Raw genomic sequence first — 19,141 nt, 5'->3', positions numbered from 1 at the left:
CGTTGACTACTACAGTCGTTATGTAGAGATTCGTGAAATGGCATCTACGAGCGCAACTACTACCGTACATGAGTTGAGTGCTATCTTTGCGCTATTCGGCCTACCTATTACGTTGAGAGCAGACAACGGACCACAGTTTAGCAGAGAATGTGAGGAATTTAGTTCTTTTTGTCAAGAAAATGGCGTTAGATTAATCAACACGGTTCCATATTGGCCGCAGCACAACGGCGAGGTCGAAAGACAAAATAGGTCGATCCTAAAGCGTCTTAGGATTGCTCAACAACTGGGGAAGGATTGGAAGATGGAACTCACAAAATACTTGTTGGTGTACCATTCTACCAACCATCCAACGACAGGAAAATCACCAGCAGAATTAATGTTTGGCCGACGTATTCGTACCAAATTACCACAGGTCCCATTATTTAAGACTGATGATGAAGAGGTTCGCGATAAAGATCGAGAGCAAAAGCAAAAAGGGAAGGAATATGCAGATGTGAAACGGAAAGCTCGTTTTAGTGAAATATCGGTGGGAGATTGTGTGCTTATGAAACGTATGAAGAAGTCTAACAAATTAGACTCGGAGTATTTAAATGAAGAATTTATTGTAACACGAAAAGTGGGAATGGACTGTACGATCAAGTCAAAGTTGTCGGGAAGAGAGTTTCGTCGAAGTGTTGCTCATTTGAAACGATTGGAGCCAACAAATGATGGCAACGATAAACGCAGCGATAGTACTTCTACCTCCTACTCAGATACATCTCCATTGCCGAAGGCTGATAAACCCTCTATGTCTAATGTAAGTGCCGAACCGTTTCGAAAGAGAATCTGCCGAGAACCTCGTCGTTTTCAGGATTACGTATCGCATTAAATATTAAAGTTAAGGTGGATTGTAGTGGTGGAGCTAGCAGATTACCGTACCTTAAGCAGTGAACGTTGTGTATATGATACCTGAAAATATAAAGAGACTTTGTAATAGAAAGTGGTATTATTATCTGAGCGACGAACAGTGACGGTTGATATCGGGACACTACAGAGCCAAATCACCACGCCACCTCGAATGCTTCCGTTTTTGCATCCTGCCATCTTCGTCGTCCTGGTCCTGTTTACGGCGGTTTGGAAGGAGTCTCCCAGCCTGCATTTTCAGGCAAGTATGCGTATCACAACGGTCATTCACTCGGTGACATTTCAAACAATTCTAGCTCTTCCGAAAATGACGATCTGCCAGCGAATTTGCACCAGAATTCTTTTTCAACGTCCCAGTTCCATCTACCAGGCCGCAATGTGGAAGGCCTTATGGAAGCTCCCGGCCCGTCTGACCCAGTCGAGCAAAGCACCGCCTCCGTTCTTCACAATCGTCCCGGCTCTGTGATTAGTTGTGGTGCGGGAGTCTTCCAATCTGTTTCCTCAGGATGTCTCACCCGTCACTCCCACTATGGACCTAAGCTAATCAACCCAAGTAGTTCGTCATTCATGCCTTCATCGCTAACTTCATCCAAAGCCCCGGGATGCACGCCTGTTAGCCTCATGGAAGCCCCTTATCCCCTCGTCACGGTCGAGCCCTTCCTGCCAGCGACCTCCAGCCATCCCGGTCCCGTGTACGAGTGTGGAGATGGGGTCTTCCAAACCACTACTGCAGGCAAGTATTCACACAATATGAACATACTTCCTCCGGTAACATCTGTCGCTTCCAGCTGTTCATCTTCAACTAGTTCAGCGTGTGGTTTGCCTATCACTGACATTTTGGACGTTTCGATTTCCGCAAAGTGGACACCGGGACGCACACTTGCCGCTAACCACAAGGAAGCCCCTATTCCACTCAGCGTAGTCGAGCCTCCGCTGCCAGCGACCAGCAGCCGTCCTGGTCCTACGTCTGAGCTGGGAGACGGGGTCTTCCGAACTCAAATTTCCGGCAAGTACGATGATTTTATGAGCTTTCCATATCCTGAACCGATTGTTGCTTCTAGTCCATCTACAATATTTGCTCCATCCAACGCTATTCTGTCACAACAACCTACGAGCATAGTGCGCTCATGTCCCGACGAGAACATTCAGTCCCATAATCTTGATAATCGAATTCCATCAAGCCAACCTCCTCTTTCTGCTAACTGGACACCAGGACGCATACTTGCCGCAAGCCTCGAGGAAGCCCCTATTCCACTCAGCGTAGTCGAGCCCCCGCCGCCAGCGACCAGCAGTCGTCCCGGTCCTACGTCTGAGCTGGGAGACGGGGTCTTCCGAACCTCCACCTCCGGCAAGTACGATTTACATCCGGTATTTCCTGAGCCTGAAAGTATCTCCAATTCCAGTACATCAAATTTGGTGCTGCCACCAGAAGCAACTTCTCGAAATAGTACATCAGCACCAGCTTCGTCCGATGTCCTGTTGTACTATCGAAACGTTGGTGGGATTAATACTTCCCTCGCTGAATACCAAGCGGCCGTGAGTGATGGTTGCTACGACGTTTACGCCCTTACCGAAACCTGGCTCAACGGTAATACTTTGACATGTCAACTGTTTGACGCCTCATATTCCGTTTATCGACAAGACCGATCATCTTTTTTTTTTTTTTTTTTTTTTTTTTTTTTTTTTTTTTTTTTTTTTTTTTTTTTTTTTTTTTTTTTTTTTTTAATTTCTTTATCAGTATCATTCCAAACATTACATTCATTTCTTATATCTAGGTGTTCTGTGTTATTTGACAACACTATCATCCTAATTTGGTAAAACAAATTTAAGATTTAATTAACATTTTGTTAACAACATATTACATTTCATTTGCCGTAGCAGTTCAGTTTTTTTACAGGTGAGTTGATTTCACCTGCTTATAAGAGAAAAAAAAACGTTTTTAATATACTTAACCTAACTTAACCTAAACATATAACGCATTAATCACCGATCATCTTTAAGCAGCAACAAAAGTACCGGGGGTGGTGTTTTGCTAGCTGTCCGCTCTAATTTTAAATCGCGTTCGCTTAGTCCTCCGAACAATGCTTTGGTGGAGCAATTATGGGTCGCCATTTCTACTGTCGATGGAACATTATTCATCTGCGTTGTCTACATCCCGCCAGACCGCGTTAACGATGCAGCATTAATTGACAAACACGTCGAGTCGCTTAGCTGGATAACTTCTCAACTTGGAGCTAGGGACAAAGTGATCATCCTGGGTGACTTTAACATGGGCTCAATCTCTTGGCAGCGTCATTCTCTTGGCTTCTACTACCCGATTGCCTCAAGATCTTCGATTAGCCAGACGTCTCGTGATCTGCTTGATGCATACAGCACTGCTGGACTAAAGCAAGCCATTGGGATTGAAAATTAACACAATCGGATGCTCGATTTGTGTTTTGTTAGCGACCAGTTATTGGAGAGCTGCACGATTTACAAGCTCCATCGCCTCTCGTCAAACTCTGCAGACATCATCCCCCCATTCTGATGAATTTCCAAATATATCCGATTCGTCACTTCCACAACACTGCCGAAAGCATCTCTTACGATTTCAACAAGGCTAATTTCAACGGTATGAATGCTTTTCTTGCGCACGTTGATTGGGACGAGATTCTTCGGGACTACGATGCCAATCTTGCAGCATAGACAGTGTCTGGAATTTTGCTGTATGCTATCGACCAGTTCGTTCCCGTAAAATCCAGACCTAAAGCTGCAAAACCACCCTGGTCTAATGCTCATCTCAAGAACCTGAAAAGAGTGAAGAGGGCTGCACTTCGACGACACAGCAAGTTTCGTACGGACACCACGAGAGCTAGCTATATGAAGGCGAACCAAGACTATCAGCAACTCAACGACCATTTGTACAACGCCTACCAAAACCGTATGCAACGTCAACTAAGGACTAATCCCAAAAGTTTTTGGCGGTACGTCAATGACCAACGGAAAGAATCCGGATTACCCTCAACAATGAACGACGGTTCATCGGTCGCCGACTCCATCGGTGGGATTGCCGACATGTTTCGTTCACAATTCAGTCGTGTTTTCACCAACGAACACCTCGATTCACATGATGTTGCCCTTGTTATCAGGAACGTTCCACGTCTTCCAGGTTCTGGGCAACTGTGCATCATAAACGATGATATGGTTATCGCAGCTAGTAAGGAGATTAAATCGTCTACGGGATATGGACCGGATGGTATACCATCACTTATCATAAAACGGTGTGTGGACACGCTTGCAAAACCGTTAACTGCAGTATTCAATCTTTCCTTGTCAACCGGTGTCTTCCCAAACTGCTGGAAACATTCATACGTATTCCCAGTTTTCAAAAAAGGCTGCAAAAGTTCGGTTTCAAATTACCGAGGTATAGCCGCTTTGAGCTCAATCTCTAAGCTATTTGAGGTGGTTGTGCTACGTCAGTTAGTTCAGAGCTACGCACACTACATATCAGAAGACCAGCACGGGTTCATGCCCAAACGTTCGACGACTACTAACTTGACATGTTTCATTTCTCTCGTGACTCGCCAAATTGAAAGTGGCCAACAAGTTGACGCCATTTATACGGACCTTTCCGCGGCATTTGATAAAATGAATCACCAAATCGCCTTAGCTAAATTCGACAAACTTGGCATGAATAATACTTTACTCACTTGGCTTCGATCCTATTTAACTGGTCGTAGCATGTCGGTAAAAATTGCAGATCATGTTTCGTTGCCCTTTCCTGCTTGGTCCGGCGTTCCACAAGGCAGTCACCTTGGCCCATTCTTGTTCCTTTTGTATATGAACGATGTCAATTTCGTCCTCAAATGTTTGAAGTTGTCATATGCTGATGATGTAAAACTTTACTACACGATAAAGCAGCCACAAGATACTGTGTTCCTGCAACGACAACTCGAAACATTTGCTGAATGGTGCCGCTTAAATCGAATGTTGCTGAACACTTCGAAATGTTCGGTAATTTCATTTGGGCGCAAACAATCTATGATCCCGTTTGCCTACGCCTTGTCAGGTGAGCAACTGCAACGCGAATCGACTATCAAGGATTTGGGAATTATGATAGATTCCAAGCTGACTTTTAAGGACCATGTTTCATGCATTGTGTCGAAGGCTTCTGCACAGCTAGGTTTCGTGTTTCGATTCGCCAAAAAAAAATCAAGGATATCTACTGTCTGAAATCATTATATTGCTCAATAGTACGCCCTATTTTAGAGTATTCTTCGGTTGTCTGGTCACCGTATTATCAAAATGAAATTCAGCGCATCGAAACCGTTCAACGAAAATTCATCCGTTTCGCTTTACGTCATCTCAGATGGAGGGACCCGTTGAACCTGCCTAGTTATAGCAGCCGCTGTCAATTGATTAACCTCGACTCTCTCGAAGCAAGGCGCAACGTTGCCAAGGCCTGTTTAATTGGCGATCTTCTGCAAGGCAACATGGATTGCCCTGCGTTGCTCAACATGCTAGACATCAATACACGGCGCCGCAATCTCCGAAAGCACTCGTTTTTCAACCTTTCTGTCACTCGTACTAATTATAGCTTTCACGAACCAGTCCGAAGCATGTCGCGTTTATTCAATCCGTGTTATTTTGTATTTGACTTTAAGGCTAAGTAGCCCGTCATTCATTTTGGCAACAATGATGACTTTTCAGATTGCATTTCAAAGTGATAAAACTCAGTCTTGATAGTTCATATTGACTTGAAAATGTATCACTGTACGCGCTAACATGCATAAAGTATGCTGATACTTTTTCAGCTGTGTCAGTGACCGTATTTAATTCGCTTTATGTGCCAGTAACTATTATTGATCATGGTGCGAGTGATTTTTGTAAGTGTGTATTGTAACTGATTTGTTGTGATGTTTGTAGGATGTTGTTAATGTTAATATGTTGTACGACGACCATTGCTCATAATTTGCTCATAATTTGTTATGGGGAAGGGCCTGCCGTAGTTGTTAGAACTCACGCCTCTCACGCCGAGGGCCTGGGATTGAATCCAATCCCTGAGATAGTCGCTTATGACAAAAAGGTTAAGGTTTATTCACAAATTTCATAACGCCAAAAATGGACATTTTCGACACCCACCCACCCCCTCGTAACGCTCTTTGTATGAATATTTTATAAATTTTGTATGAGCCGTAACATCACGAGGACACCCACCCACCCCCTCTAGCGTTATGAAATTTGTGAATGGGCCCTTATAGTGACAACTTCCTTCGGAAGAGAAGGAAAGCCGTTATTCCCGAGATGAACTAGCCCAGGGCTAAAAATATCGTTAATAAAGATAAAACAAAAAATTGGAGCCACCTGTTTCTGTGAGAATTGAAAATGATGTAATATACATTGAACGTTGGATCTTGAAGCAAAAAGGGCTTTTGATTCGCTATTGGACTGCATCGCCGAAAATACCACTCTGGATTCACATATATTCATGCACGAGTTTTTAAACTATTCGAAATTTGAAAAACTGGAAAAACTGTTTTTGGTATAGTAAAAAAAAAATTCAGGGATTTTTTTTTTCAAGTGACCCGACAAGAATTAATACGTCAAATCATCCATGACAACCACTCACTCTCACGATGATGGAATTATCCCTCACAGCAATTTTCAGCGATTAGCTGCCTTGCGATTTTATCCGTCCACAAAACAAAGCGAAAATAGATAATTGCACATTTCCGCAGCTGTGAGAAGATTGTTTTCTCTTTCTCCGATCCATGGAGAACTTTTCCTGTATCCATCGCCTTGAGCAGCAGTTGCTTTTATGCACCAAATTAACCACTCCTTTCGTCAAGTTGGTGTGGTAGCATGGTTAGCGTGCACGCATCGCGGTTGTTTTTAGCAATGTTCTAGGTTCGAATCCCGTTGCCGGCACTAGTTTTTGTTTATCCACATAGTGATAATTCTCGGGAGCAGTTGGTGAGCGAAAATACGATGGAGTGAAAAAGAAATTATCCCCAGAGTGGAGTGATTTTCGGTTATCCTCCATCGTTGCTCCAGGGAAAATTAGTGTGAGCGAATAAAGATGTTCACGTGAGGAAGCGAAAAAAGCATTCTCCTTACGGGCGAAAAATCGTAGATTTAGCATCATCGATACGAAAATTCAGAACCCTGATGATAACTCTAAAGAATTTCTTCTAAAAATCCTCGAGGAATTATTCAAGGAAATCTATTGAAAACTTTTCAAAGAATTCCTTAACTTTGACATTATGTTCCATCATTTAGTTCCTCTAGATTTTTTTATAGGAATTTCTCTAGAATCTCATCGAAGAATTGCAACTGCATTTCTTCCAAAAATTCCTAAAAAAAATCTCATGGAATCTACAAACAAATATTTAAGGTTCCATACTAATTAACACTGCAGCAGAAAATTTTCCTACTAAATGCTGCAGGATATTATCCAGAGTTTTCATTGATTGGTTTTTTTTTCAATCATCCTAGCAATTTAACTGGAAAATGTTCTAAATTTTCCTCAAGGGTCTATGAGTTCTTCTAGTAACCCTTATTGATCAAGAGTGCCTTGAAAACGTACACAAGTTTCATCAGATGATACTCTATAATTTGGTTTAGGAAAACCCCACGAACATTTTTGAAAATGTGCTCAAATTTCGGAAAAAAAATAATTCACTTGGAGAAATGCCTGGAAAAATTCCTGAAAGAATACTTGGACAAATCTGTATAGACTTCCTTGAGAAAACTCTAAGAATAAGTGTAGGTATTTTTAAACAAATCTCTGAGAAATTCCCCTGAAGGTGAAAGAAAATTCCTAGTCAAAATCTTAAAGACATTCTGAAGGCCAATTTTTAAGAAATTCCTGGAGGCGGCTTTGGAGAAGCTTCTTGTTGAATTTTTGAAGAAGTTTGAAGGAGGATATGCTACGAAAATCGATGGAAGAATCCCCGGATAAAATCCAGGAGAAATTAGTGCTTCCTTGAAAAATATCTGAAAGAACCTTTAAAGAAATTCCTTATGATCTTTGAGTTAATTTATAGGTTATGTTCCTGAGACATCAAAAACAAATTTACTTTTGTAACACTAACACGATACAATGAAGTGATTAGACATGTTTGAAATAACTAGCCTTTTTGAAGTTCACAATTTGGTAAACAACGGTTGTAAAATATTGTCATAATATTGTCATTTTCTTTTTTCGCTAATTTAGCTGTCTTGAGTATCCACACGGCCCATGTATACCAATTAAGGTTTCTTCACTGAACGCGGGCCAAAAATTGATAATAGGGGAACATGGTCCAATTCTCACTGATGGGATAAAATGGCTCACCTCATTAAATCATTCCTAGAACATTTCAATCTATATTCTTTGCCGAACAATGTTCAAATATATTTACCTAAGAGTTGTCGCAACAACTTTTGGGCATAAACTCATAGATTTTTCATTAATTTCTCGGTGAAATTCAACATTTTTCACTTTTTTGACTAAATATTAAGGTTTCCTGATGATTTTATTAACGAATAAGCGTTTCCACGTCACAGAGCAAATTCGTGGAGAAATTTAATTGCTGACTCTTCGTTCTTCATACTAAATGGCATTTTACCTCACCCATTCGATCATTTTGAACCACCTTCATTTTTCAACCAACTTTTCTACACGATTTAAAACCATCAAAAGCTCAAATTTGAGAAACGTTTTCATGATGGTAGCTAGCAAATATTGTAAAGTTACTGTTAAGACTTCGAAAGGCGATCTCATTAGGAGAAAACGACACAAATCCGTAAAGTGGCATTTTGGACCATTTTACCTAACATGATCTGTTTTCGCCCGAATACGCTTTCATCAATAAACTTTAAGGATGAAGCATACTTATGCACTTGTAAGTGCCGGTCTGCTCACAGTAATGATCAGAGCTCTTACAAACGATATAACAATGATGAAGACTTTTTATCAAATACAATTCAATTCAATAAATTATTTTGTCAATAACTTTTTATCTCTCTGAAATTGAAGGATTTCTTGAACTTGGAATTATTTGGTAAAACCTGGAAATATCAGGGAATTTTATATTTGTAAAGAAGTAGACACTACGCAACATATCTGAAAAAGCTTTTTGTTATCAGAATGAATAAATGCATGTACGTAATGTTGACGTAGAATAACTACAGTTTTCAATCCATAATTATACAGAAATTGAAACATTGTTGCTCTGAAAATCTTGAATGATAATACCAGAATACTACATACAATGAGATCACCAATAACTAATTATCCAGATGTCCAATCAAACTGTAAGCTTCAGCAATGTTGTAGCTGGGATAATTTAGAAGAGAATCTAAAGTATTCTGTAGGCCATATAAAAATCTAATAAATCTTCGAGCTGTTTAGTAGAATACCTATAAGTAGATGAAAACCCGAATTTTAAATGGTATAGTAGGGGAACTTACGTATTGTCGGCAGCCTAAGCAGTTGAACTTTTAGGAAGGCAATTATACACAACAACAAAGCACAACAATTAACAGGAGACACCTAAACTAGACTAGAGCACACTTAATTTATTAATTATTATGCACAAAACACTAATTTGTTCTCTAAATCGTCTATTTTTCCTCATCAAAGTGACGAGGCACTTGTTCTTTTATCGGCAATGCAATTACTATTGTCGGCAACAAAATTGTTCTCTTCGGCAATCCAAAAATGTACAAAAACTAGGTTATGTATTGGTAACTTTTCGTATTTGTTGACAATGCCTGAAATTGAACGTCACTCATTATGTTCTACTTGTTGAAAGGGCCAATGCAGAAAAATACAGACTACACTGAGAACAGCATTGCAGGTATAAATAGAATAGCTGAGAGTCATATTTAATACACAACGCCACTAAATTTGTGCACACTAAGGCGCCGTCCACAAATTACGTAACGCTCTAGGGGGAGGAGGAGTAGGCTCAAACACAAAATTTACTTTTTCATACAAGGACCGTTGCGGAGGGGGAATGGTCGAACACGGTTCTCTTGATTTGTTTTTATTGCGTATCAATTCTACATGCGGCGATCTGGACTATAGAAATTCATACATTTTGCCTTAGAAAGATGGAAGGATTGCAATACGAAAGCTTTATTTATCGTTTTAGAATCACTCCACATCAAGGCTTCGATAGACGGAATCTATGACAAAAGGTCGAAAGGACAGAAGGTCGAAAGACAAAAGGTCGAAAGGACAAAAGGTCGAAGAACAAAAAAGGGGAGACAAAAGCTCGAAAATCTTTTTTCAAAGAAGGAAAAATTTCCCACCAAGCAAATCATTTTCGACCTTTTGTCCTTCGACCTTTTGTCCATAAACCCGATAGACGAGGGGAGTGCACACGAGCCTATCGATCACAAGGTTCTTGGTTCGATTCCAGGTAACAAGCTTCAAATTTATCCTTCGCATTCACCATTATAACGTCTATCTTTTGATACTATCAAATGATACTATCACTATGGGTAGTGATAGGGATACTATCACTTCTTGAAAAATGATGAATAGAATATAGGCTATATTATCTCAATCAATTGATAGACGGATGGAGATACTATCAGCATTTTTTATCACTGTTGGATCAAGCATATCTTTATCATCTATCTTTGGGGAAAAATATACTATTTGCAAAATTCTATAGTTATCCCTATCTATTCTATCATTGATACAAATACTGAAACCGAAATCTTACGCATAATGGGAAAAAGCCAATAAAAATAAATCAAGGTATGTTCTCATGGATATTTTCGAAACGGGCGCGACGAGGGGATGACGGAAATCGATGTGCGACGCCATTTTGAAATCTAAGATGGCGGGCTCCGGTTTGATAGATTCATTGAAAACCCATGCAATATGGGTATTTTCTGTACGAGCACGATGAGGGGCTGACGAAAATGGATGTCCGACGCCATTTTAAAATCCAAGATGGCCTCCGGTTAAGGAAAATCGTTGAAAACCAATGCAATATGGGTATTTTCGGAACAGGTGCGACGAGAAGATGACGGAAATAGATGTCCGACGCCATTTTAAAATCCAAGATGGCAGCCTCCGGTTTAGTAAAATCATTGATTGTTTGTAAAAAATCATGAATCATTCATAAATCATGTTTTTGTTCATGTTATATTGAGTTACGTTATAAAGAGGTTACGTTATATCGAGGTATGATTTTTCTAATCCGGAGGCCGTTATCTTGGATTTCAAAATGGCGTCGAACATCGATTTTCATCATCCCCTCGTCGCGCCCGTCCCAAATATACCCATATTGCATGGGTTTTCAATGATTTTACCAAACCGGAGGCCGCCATCTTGGATTTCAAAATGGCGTCGGATATCGATTTTCGTTATCCTCTCGTCACGCCCGTTCCAAAAATACCCATATTGCATGGGTTTTCAACAATTTTCCTTGACCAGATGCCGCCATCTTGGATTTCAAAATGGCGTCAGACATCGATGTTCATCATCCCCTCGTCGTGCCCGTTCCGAAAATACCCATATTGTATGGGGTTCAACAATTTTCCTTGACCAGATGCCGCCATCTTGGATTTCAAAATGGCGTCGAGCATCGATTTTCGTCATCCCCTCATCGTGCCCGTTCCGAAAATACCCATATTGCATGGGTTTCCAACAAATCTTACACTCCTGAAGCCGCCACATTGGATTGCTAAATATGGAATTTAGTTAATTTTCTACACCCATCGTCCAACAATTTTTACTCTATTTTTATCAATTGATAAAGATAGAACCTCTATCATTGTTATTTGAAAGATGTTGTACTGATAGTATCATAAGAATTTTTTGGGATAGGGATACTATCACTCTATCCTCTATCTCTGACAGGAACCATTCTCTCAGTGATACTATCAGGATGGACAAGAAGTGATAGTATCATCTGGCTGAACTGGTAGTATCAGTTGTCTATCAGATAGATGATAGTATCATCGTCTATCTGATAATTTTGATACCTGCCTGAGGCTACCGTGAAATATATTTTTGCAATGAGAATACATATTTTTTTTTAGCCGAACACATCAAGTCAAATTGCGAAAGTTGTTAAAAAATAAATGAGGACTTTCGCATTTTTGGTCAAATCTCACAATAGACATAATAATACATAATAATTCTATTAATCTCACCCCCAACGACGGTACTTGCACATTTGTTTTCAATGTGCCACGATTTTTTTCAGGTTTATTAATATTGTTCGATCCATTCGGATCAAAATCCAAACTTTGCCAGTAAAATTGATTTGCGTTCCTATTATTCTCAGTGTATGAGAAAATCAGAATAGGCCCTTTGCAAATCAATTCACTTATGACTTGACACAAAAACATCATCCTCTGATTGCCTGTAGAACAACAGGAGTGTTGCCAAAATAGTTCAACTATTGAAAGACGTATATTTTATATGTTTCTCAGTATATTGAAGATTATGCCTTACAATCTACTAATAAGAAAGTATTAAAAGGCTCAATTGTTACCAGTGCATGCTTTGTTGGCTAATTCCAATAAATTAATTAGTTGTGTTCTATTTTTTCTGTGAATTTAAATCGTGAATAATAAATACACCGCAATTGAATATGGTTTTCTGGCAACCTAGTCCAGTAATAAAAATTGATTGCCGAGGAAATCAAAGTGCATTAATTTCAATTTGTGATTTAAAGCATAAAAATTAGGTATTATCGAGTGTTTTATGTACAAATCAAAAGTTCAATAGTGCATAAGTGCACCGATCACTAGCTTGTGTGAAAAAATTGCCATTGGATCTGAGAATTGGACCTTTTAAAGTGGTGAGTTTTTATAAGCTGTTCTTGTGTTGTTTTATTCGGCAGCTCACAAATGACGATAATTTCGTAAGCATTTATTTGATTTATTGATAAAACCCATGTTATATAATATTTTTGTGAAAGATGTGATTTACATGGAAGATTATAGTTCAAGGAATATGTTGAGTACATTGAAGTTAACTCTTGTTCCATAGATAAATTTAAACAAGGACGATAAATTAGTGCTGCCGAAAATACCCTCAGGGTGCCGAAGCCATCATTTACCCTACTAAATTCAGTTTATCATCTACATATAAAAAGGATTGTCCTTTTCCATAACAAATTCCATAGAAATTTTGAATGGCGTCTGTTTAACCAAATTCCTCCGCAATGATTTCAAATTTGAAGAGGATGGATTTTACCATAAATAACATCGATCAAAAATAGGTAAGCATAAGTCTATTGATCAACCATTTCGTTTTTCTTCTGAAGAAAATGTATATCACTCGCATCATTGCACATATTTCAGGCCTATTGAATGATCAACCTCCCCAAACTTACCCAAGTGTATAATCCTCCAGCAGCGACGACCACATGCCGTCCGGGTCCGGTTCTGTCCACTGTGCCGGGCTGAGCTTCACAAAGGATTTCCTACCACCTTTTTCCACCACGTAAATCCCGCCGACGCTTGCAACCAACAGCTGCAGCGTGACAATCCCAACCGCAAACCACCTCAGCCAACAGTTTAACCTCATTTTGCGCACAACAACGCCTTCACTGTCGCCTTCACGTGCCCTCATATTTCCGCGTAAGGCTCAAACCGATCCACCACAAATTTCTCTTCGTCGATTTGCTTCAGCCTAAAACCTCGCTCCGTTGTCTGGGAAGAAAGCGCTCTCAACTGCCGTCGCCGCCACCTCGAGAGCTGCTCAGTTGGTCAGGTTTCCTATAATAACACTGCGCACACTGGTCAAGAAAGCACGTTTAGGTGGACATGAGGATTTCGTCTCAATTAAATGATTTTACTACCATGATACTTTTAGAGAATATATTAAGAACCTTTAGTACTATTGTTGGAATAAAAAAAATGTTTTGCGTTAATCGTAAGAGCAGGGCTGGTAGCGAGTCATTTTTTTTCGACCTGATCACTAATAAGTCATCATTTGCAACAAAAAGTTAGCAAAGTCACTATTTTAGTGATCTGATAATGAAATTTGAGGCTGGGTCAAACTCAAACAGCAAGAAACAGATAATTGATATTATAAAGATTTCTTTTCGGTGGTATTCAGCTTTGCACAGTAATTTGTATCAATTGTATCAACAAAAAGTAACTTTTCAATCACCATTTTGATCATTTTGGTCACCGAAGCCACTATTACTTTGCTGTGTTACCACTACCAGCCCGGTAATAATGACATATACGCTATCTGTTTTATTTGAAGAAATCGTGAGCTGACATTTTCAGCAAAATTGCAAAAAAAAGTTCATACAAACAGCTTCGCCGAAAATTTTATGTTTTCTTTATTTAACTAAAATGAACAACTGAATTAAAACAAAATCCATTCACGATCATTTTCACTTCTTAGTATCAATGCTTTTGTGTAGACGTGCAATTTTAACCAACTACAGATTGCTGATGACGTTCCGGGTTCCTTGAGAAGAAATCACATAATATATACGTAATCCTAAAACGTAGATGTTCACAATATAAGCGATTGTGTTTCCTAAAAATTGAATTCCAGAGCTTGCGAATTGTATCAGATTATCATTCTTCATGTGTATAGCAATGAAAAACACTGTGTTTTTTGTTGATGCCAGGCTAATTGTTAAGCTGTGTTAATTCCGAAATCCGCGCAAAAATATCGTGTTCATTCCGGAAATTGTGTAAAAAAGCCGTGTAAAAATAAATCGTGTAACAAGATCTTAGGCTGTGAATTGTTTCACTGATTCGTTTAACGTTTAGTTAAAGTTTGACAGTTCAATAGTTATTTTCCCTCCGATTAAAAATAACCCTGCTCTTAAGCATGGTTAAACTTGCCAGTTCAAAAGTTACTTTTTGCACCCGGTAATTTGAGAATAATTAACCATCTGTCACCTATGTTCTGTAATACTATTCGTCTGTTAAAATTCAAATGAGTCGACCGCGGAGCTAAATTGAATCATTCGAGGGGAAAATAACTATCGAAATGTCAATTTTTAACTAAAGGTTGAACGAATTAGTGAAAGTGAACCGCCTTAGCGTACTTCTTAAAGCTAAGTATGCTATTTCGCTCAAGAAAAGTTAAAATTTCTTCGCAAGAAGTGGCCAAAAAATTAGCTACAGCGAGCTCCATTTCAAATTACATTTCTTTTCAATTGCGTACTTGCACGGAGACGGGATTCAACTCAATTTTGAGTTGTTTCAATACAATTTCGTTGTTAAACCCAATTCTTCAATACAGTAAATCAAATTGTCAAAACAGCCGAATAACAAACAACAAATCAAGCTCGTTCACAACCGTTTGTGCCAACTGTTGCGGATAAGGATACAATCAAAAGCAAAATTGTCATGACAATCACAGCAGGCAACATTGTTACAACCTTTTCAACTTGCGATTTATCAGTTACCGTCGTTGGGGGTGACAATGGGTCAAAAAGGGATGTGTACGAATTATTTATTGAATAACTATCGCAATTTAACTCCAATAAACTTCAAATTTGGTGTGTATGTACTTTGATGGTACATTAACAACTGTTCAAAACATTAAAGAAAAATATTAATTCACAGCGGCACCACAAGTGAATGAAAAATGACCCAATCTCACCCCATAGAGGGGGTGACATTGGGTCACTGTAATTGAAATAACTTGTTTTTGATAATATGGTTGCAAAACCATTTACAGCTGAAGAATATTGATAAAATACAATGCAAACAAGATGAAATGATATCTAAGATGTTTCACAAGTATGATAAACCCACATAAAAGAACGATTATACCAAAAAATTGAAGAGCTATGAGAAAAAATATGTAAACACAACATTCATCGTTAAGTTTACATAAATTTTCTATTTTTTTCCTTCGAATTGTCTTCAAAGTCTCATCCCCATTGCCATGAAGCCTATTCAGTTTCCCCAAAGGTGTACTGAAACAGTGATTATTTTAATTCTTCGCAAATAGTTAAATTTCGGAGCGACATTCCACGATCAATACATTTCAGGCAGATGTTGACGTCATAATCACGATATTTCAGTGTTCCAACTCATTTGTACTTCCAGGAGATGTTTGTATAATATGAAAAAACTGATAAATAATTAATTAAAAAAAAAACAATCCATTTAATAAAATTTTACGATGTTGCTGCGCACGAAACACAGTTGCTGGATTGAGAAGTTGTCAAAATGCGTTGCATTGTTATTCAATGTACGGAATCCTCAAGTAGACTAGTTTGATGTTTCAGAGATGCTGCATTTAGAAAGAATAAACACATCTTAATGAAAAAGAGAACTACCGGCTCCGTAAAATGTCAAAAAAGTGGACTTGCAATTTCATTTACTGTCGTTCTTGCTTGACCCAATCTCACCCCCATTTTTGATGTTATAGACACCGTACCGAAAAAAATAAAATTTTTGTTGAAAAATCAAATAGATTCCGGAAAACACGTGTGAAGTGTAATGAAAAGACTTTAAACCTTCTACTAATATAACGGTAGAGGTTAAAGTACATGCGTGATACTTTGCACAGGAGAAATTTTATGTTGTAAATTTTATCTAATTTCAACATACAAGTTTATTGATATAGTAAACAAAAACTACTATTTCTAAAAATGTAAATTGTGATGAATTATGTGTAATAATATGTTCCCTAACATATGAATTATTAATTTTAGTAATATCACCGTTATTAGCTGAAATATTTCATAAATCATATTTTTCCGTTTTGACCCAATCTCACCCCCCAGACCCATTGTCACCCCCATCGACGGTATTTTAAACACAAAACCAAATTTGTTTTATGGATGCTGTTCGATAATGTGTCAATGTTTACCAACACGAAGAAAGTTCTCGAAAATTGCAATGCGAAGCCCAGAAAATCGTTGCATACGTGGTGATCGATCTTTGTCATATTCTGTTCAAGTGGTGATAAACTGATGTTGCGGAATAAAATTGTTGCAACAAGAATACGAGATGACAATGTCTTTTTTGCTGCGTGTTGCGCGACAATTGATTCACTGATTTTGGATAAATTTACAAGGTCCCCAATAGGTAGTTTGCATTTATTTCCATTAGAAAAATGTATTTTGGATTGATTTAATGCAAAATTGAGTTCTTTCATCTCAAACATTAGGAAAGTTCTTCTTCTTCTTCTTCTTCTTGGCACGGGGCTCTGCATTGTTTTGATTTTGCATGGGGTTTTGACTTTTACTGGCCTTGTTGTTTACAAAATTTATGGAAGAGTAAAAGAGAGAGGAAGATTTTTGTGCAGAGCCCCATTAACGACCTCACTGGGACAGAGCCTCCTGACTAAGGGTACATAACAAAATTATATCAGCATATGTTATTATGTTATAAGTTTTTTTCGAACATAGGTTGTTACAAACTTGATGCAGGATGTTGTTAAAATAACTAAAATGATAACAAAAAGTGTATGAAGAGTAACATAAACATAACAAAATGTGTTTTAATTGTATCGAAAACATATCAAACCAAGTTATAATGTTTGATACAAAGTATCAAAATTCGATATACGATAATATTGTATATTATTGAAATGCAGAACTATCTATTTATTTTTTTATAAAATTGTTAAAAATGAACAAAAATATATCTTAAAGGGAAATAAAACACATTATGTTATATTTCTGTTTTATTATGTTCTATGGATAACGGAGCCTAACAAAATTATATCATAATATGCTTATCATATTCTGAAAAAAATTTATTATATTTATTAGCTGGGACGTAATGCCAGAAAGAAGAAGATAACAAAAATGGTCCCAGTTTGTAAAAATGGTTTTCGCTCCATATTCGACCATATTCAAATTCTATGATAACTAGGCTATCAAATATAAGTGACGAACTATTCAAAACTACATCAGTGATTGTACTTAGAACAGATTGTTCGTAAATGTCTCGAAATTGCTAAAGTTGCATCAATTTTTATTATCCGTATATTGAGACCCAAATGTTTTTGATTTAAAGGAAAACAGCTTTGTCATGAAGTGTCATACTAATATTCTTAGCCTTTGCATACGTTTTGTTTAACTGATTAACAGATATTATCTCATTTAGTTTAGTATGTGGCACTTTCAAAGTTATTCGCATTATCAAAGATACCCCGTTTTACGGGTAAAGTAATCTCGAAAATTTGTATTTTTTTTCTCCATGAGCAATTGAAGAAAAATGCTTTCCTTGACCATTTCTGGAAAGAAATTTTCCATGCCTCAAGATAGCCGTTCACTTTTCTGTTGAAGTACATTTTTCCCATAGAGGTCTACAAGCAAAGTGTCATGAACACCAAGGCACGATAAATCTTACACAAGTCGATTTCCTCAGAATGAAAACGTATCGATGTATGTTTCACGTCATTTGAGCTTTAGATCAACGTCAGTTCAACAAGGAAGTGAATAGTCGGCAGCAATCCTGTTTATGTTTACTTTCTTACAGCAAACAAAAGTAATGTTTTGACATTTCTCACAGCAAACAAAGAAAATTGTGTCAACATTGCACTACTACGCAAGCATTTGGATTGGTCTATAAGGCAGTTATTTTTCAATTTTACTGGCCTACTATGCTCTACTATGTTTTTCGTCAATTGTCAATTGTCAATTTATTTACCTTAAATACAATAATTGTATTTTTTATGTTTTTCATGTAATTTGAGATTTTTCCATAAAAATATTTCAATATCGGCATAAAATTTCAAGTCATGATATGGTTTTGAACTCCTTTAAGTATCTTTGAGCAAACTTTGGAGGAGATGGTATATTTATATCCTTTGTATTGGATTAATCTTAATAGAATGCTATTTGGAATGATTATTTGTTTATTGTATACTTAGGCGATCTTCAGCCCTGTTTCGTATGACGTGTTTCAAAAATTATAAAACTTCAAAAAGTCATGACTACCTCCGCTCATTGAATCATAGATGACGTGTATGCTTAGAGCTGTTTGACTATATTGCCCCAGAGGGTAATTTTTTGGCTCAGGAGAGCAAAAGTGTACAATCATAATTTTAGGGGACGAAAATGGGGAAGAAAGTGGAAATATTTGTGGAAATATTTAAGTTCTTTAAAATTTTGGGAAACCCTGATCTGAGACATTTGCAAAAGATAACATTGATCTGAATCATTTGTAGTTTCATATAATATTGGAAACATTATCGAAATGAAGAACATGTTTGAATTGTGATCAAAATGTTCAAACACTTTTCAATCTTAAAAATCGAAAAACATGTGTTTTAATTTCTTTTGAAAACTTTTTGAAATATCTT

The 19,141-nt window shown here is 37.8% G+C and overlaps 1 protein-coding gene across 5 annotated transcripts in view; it reads right to left on the bottom strand.

Annotated features, from left to right (window-relative positions):
- The window catches only part of LOC5578567, a 36,550-nt gene that overhangs the window by 14,686 nt on the left and 2,723 nt on the right, over positions 1–19,141 (bottom strand). For 3 of the 5 annotated variants that reach the window (XM_021851861.1, XM_021851860.1, XM_021851864.1), the window contains exon 2: positions 13,233–13,628. In XM_021851861.1, the coding sequence (XP_021707553.1) occupies positions 13,233–13,471 (239 nt within the window). In that variant the 5' untranslated portion in view covers positions 13,472–13,628. Of the gene's footprint in view, positions 1–13,232; positions 13,638–19,141 lie in introns of all 5 variants that reach the window. The other 2 variants (XM_021851862.1, XM_021851863.1) reach the window with 2 other exon arrangements.

Source organism: Aedes aegypti, chromosome 3, assembly GCF_002204515.2.
Source record: "Aedes aegypti strain LVP_AGWG chromosome 3, AaegL5.0 Primary Assembly, whole genome shotgun sequence".
Lineage (NCBI taxonomy): Eukaryota > Metazoa > Arthropoda > Insecta > Diptera > Culicidae > Aedes > Aedes aegypti.
The sequence above is the reverse complement of the archived record's forward strand: the minus strand, read 5'-3'. Positions and strand labels throughout refer to the sequence as shown.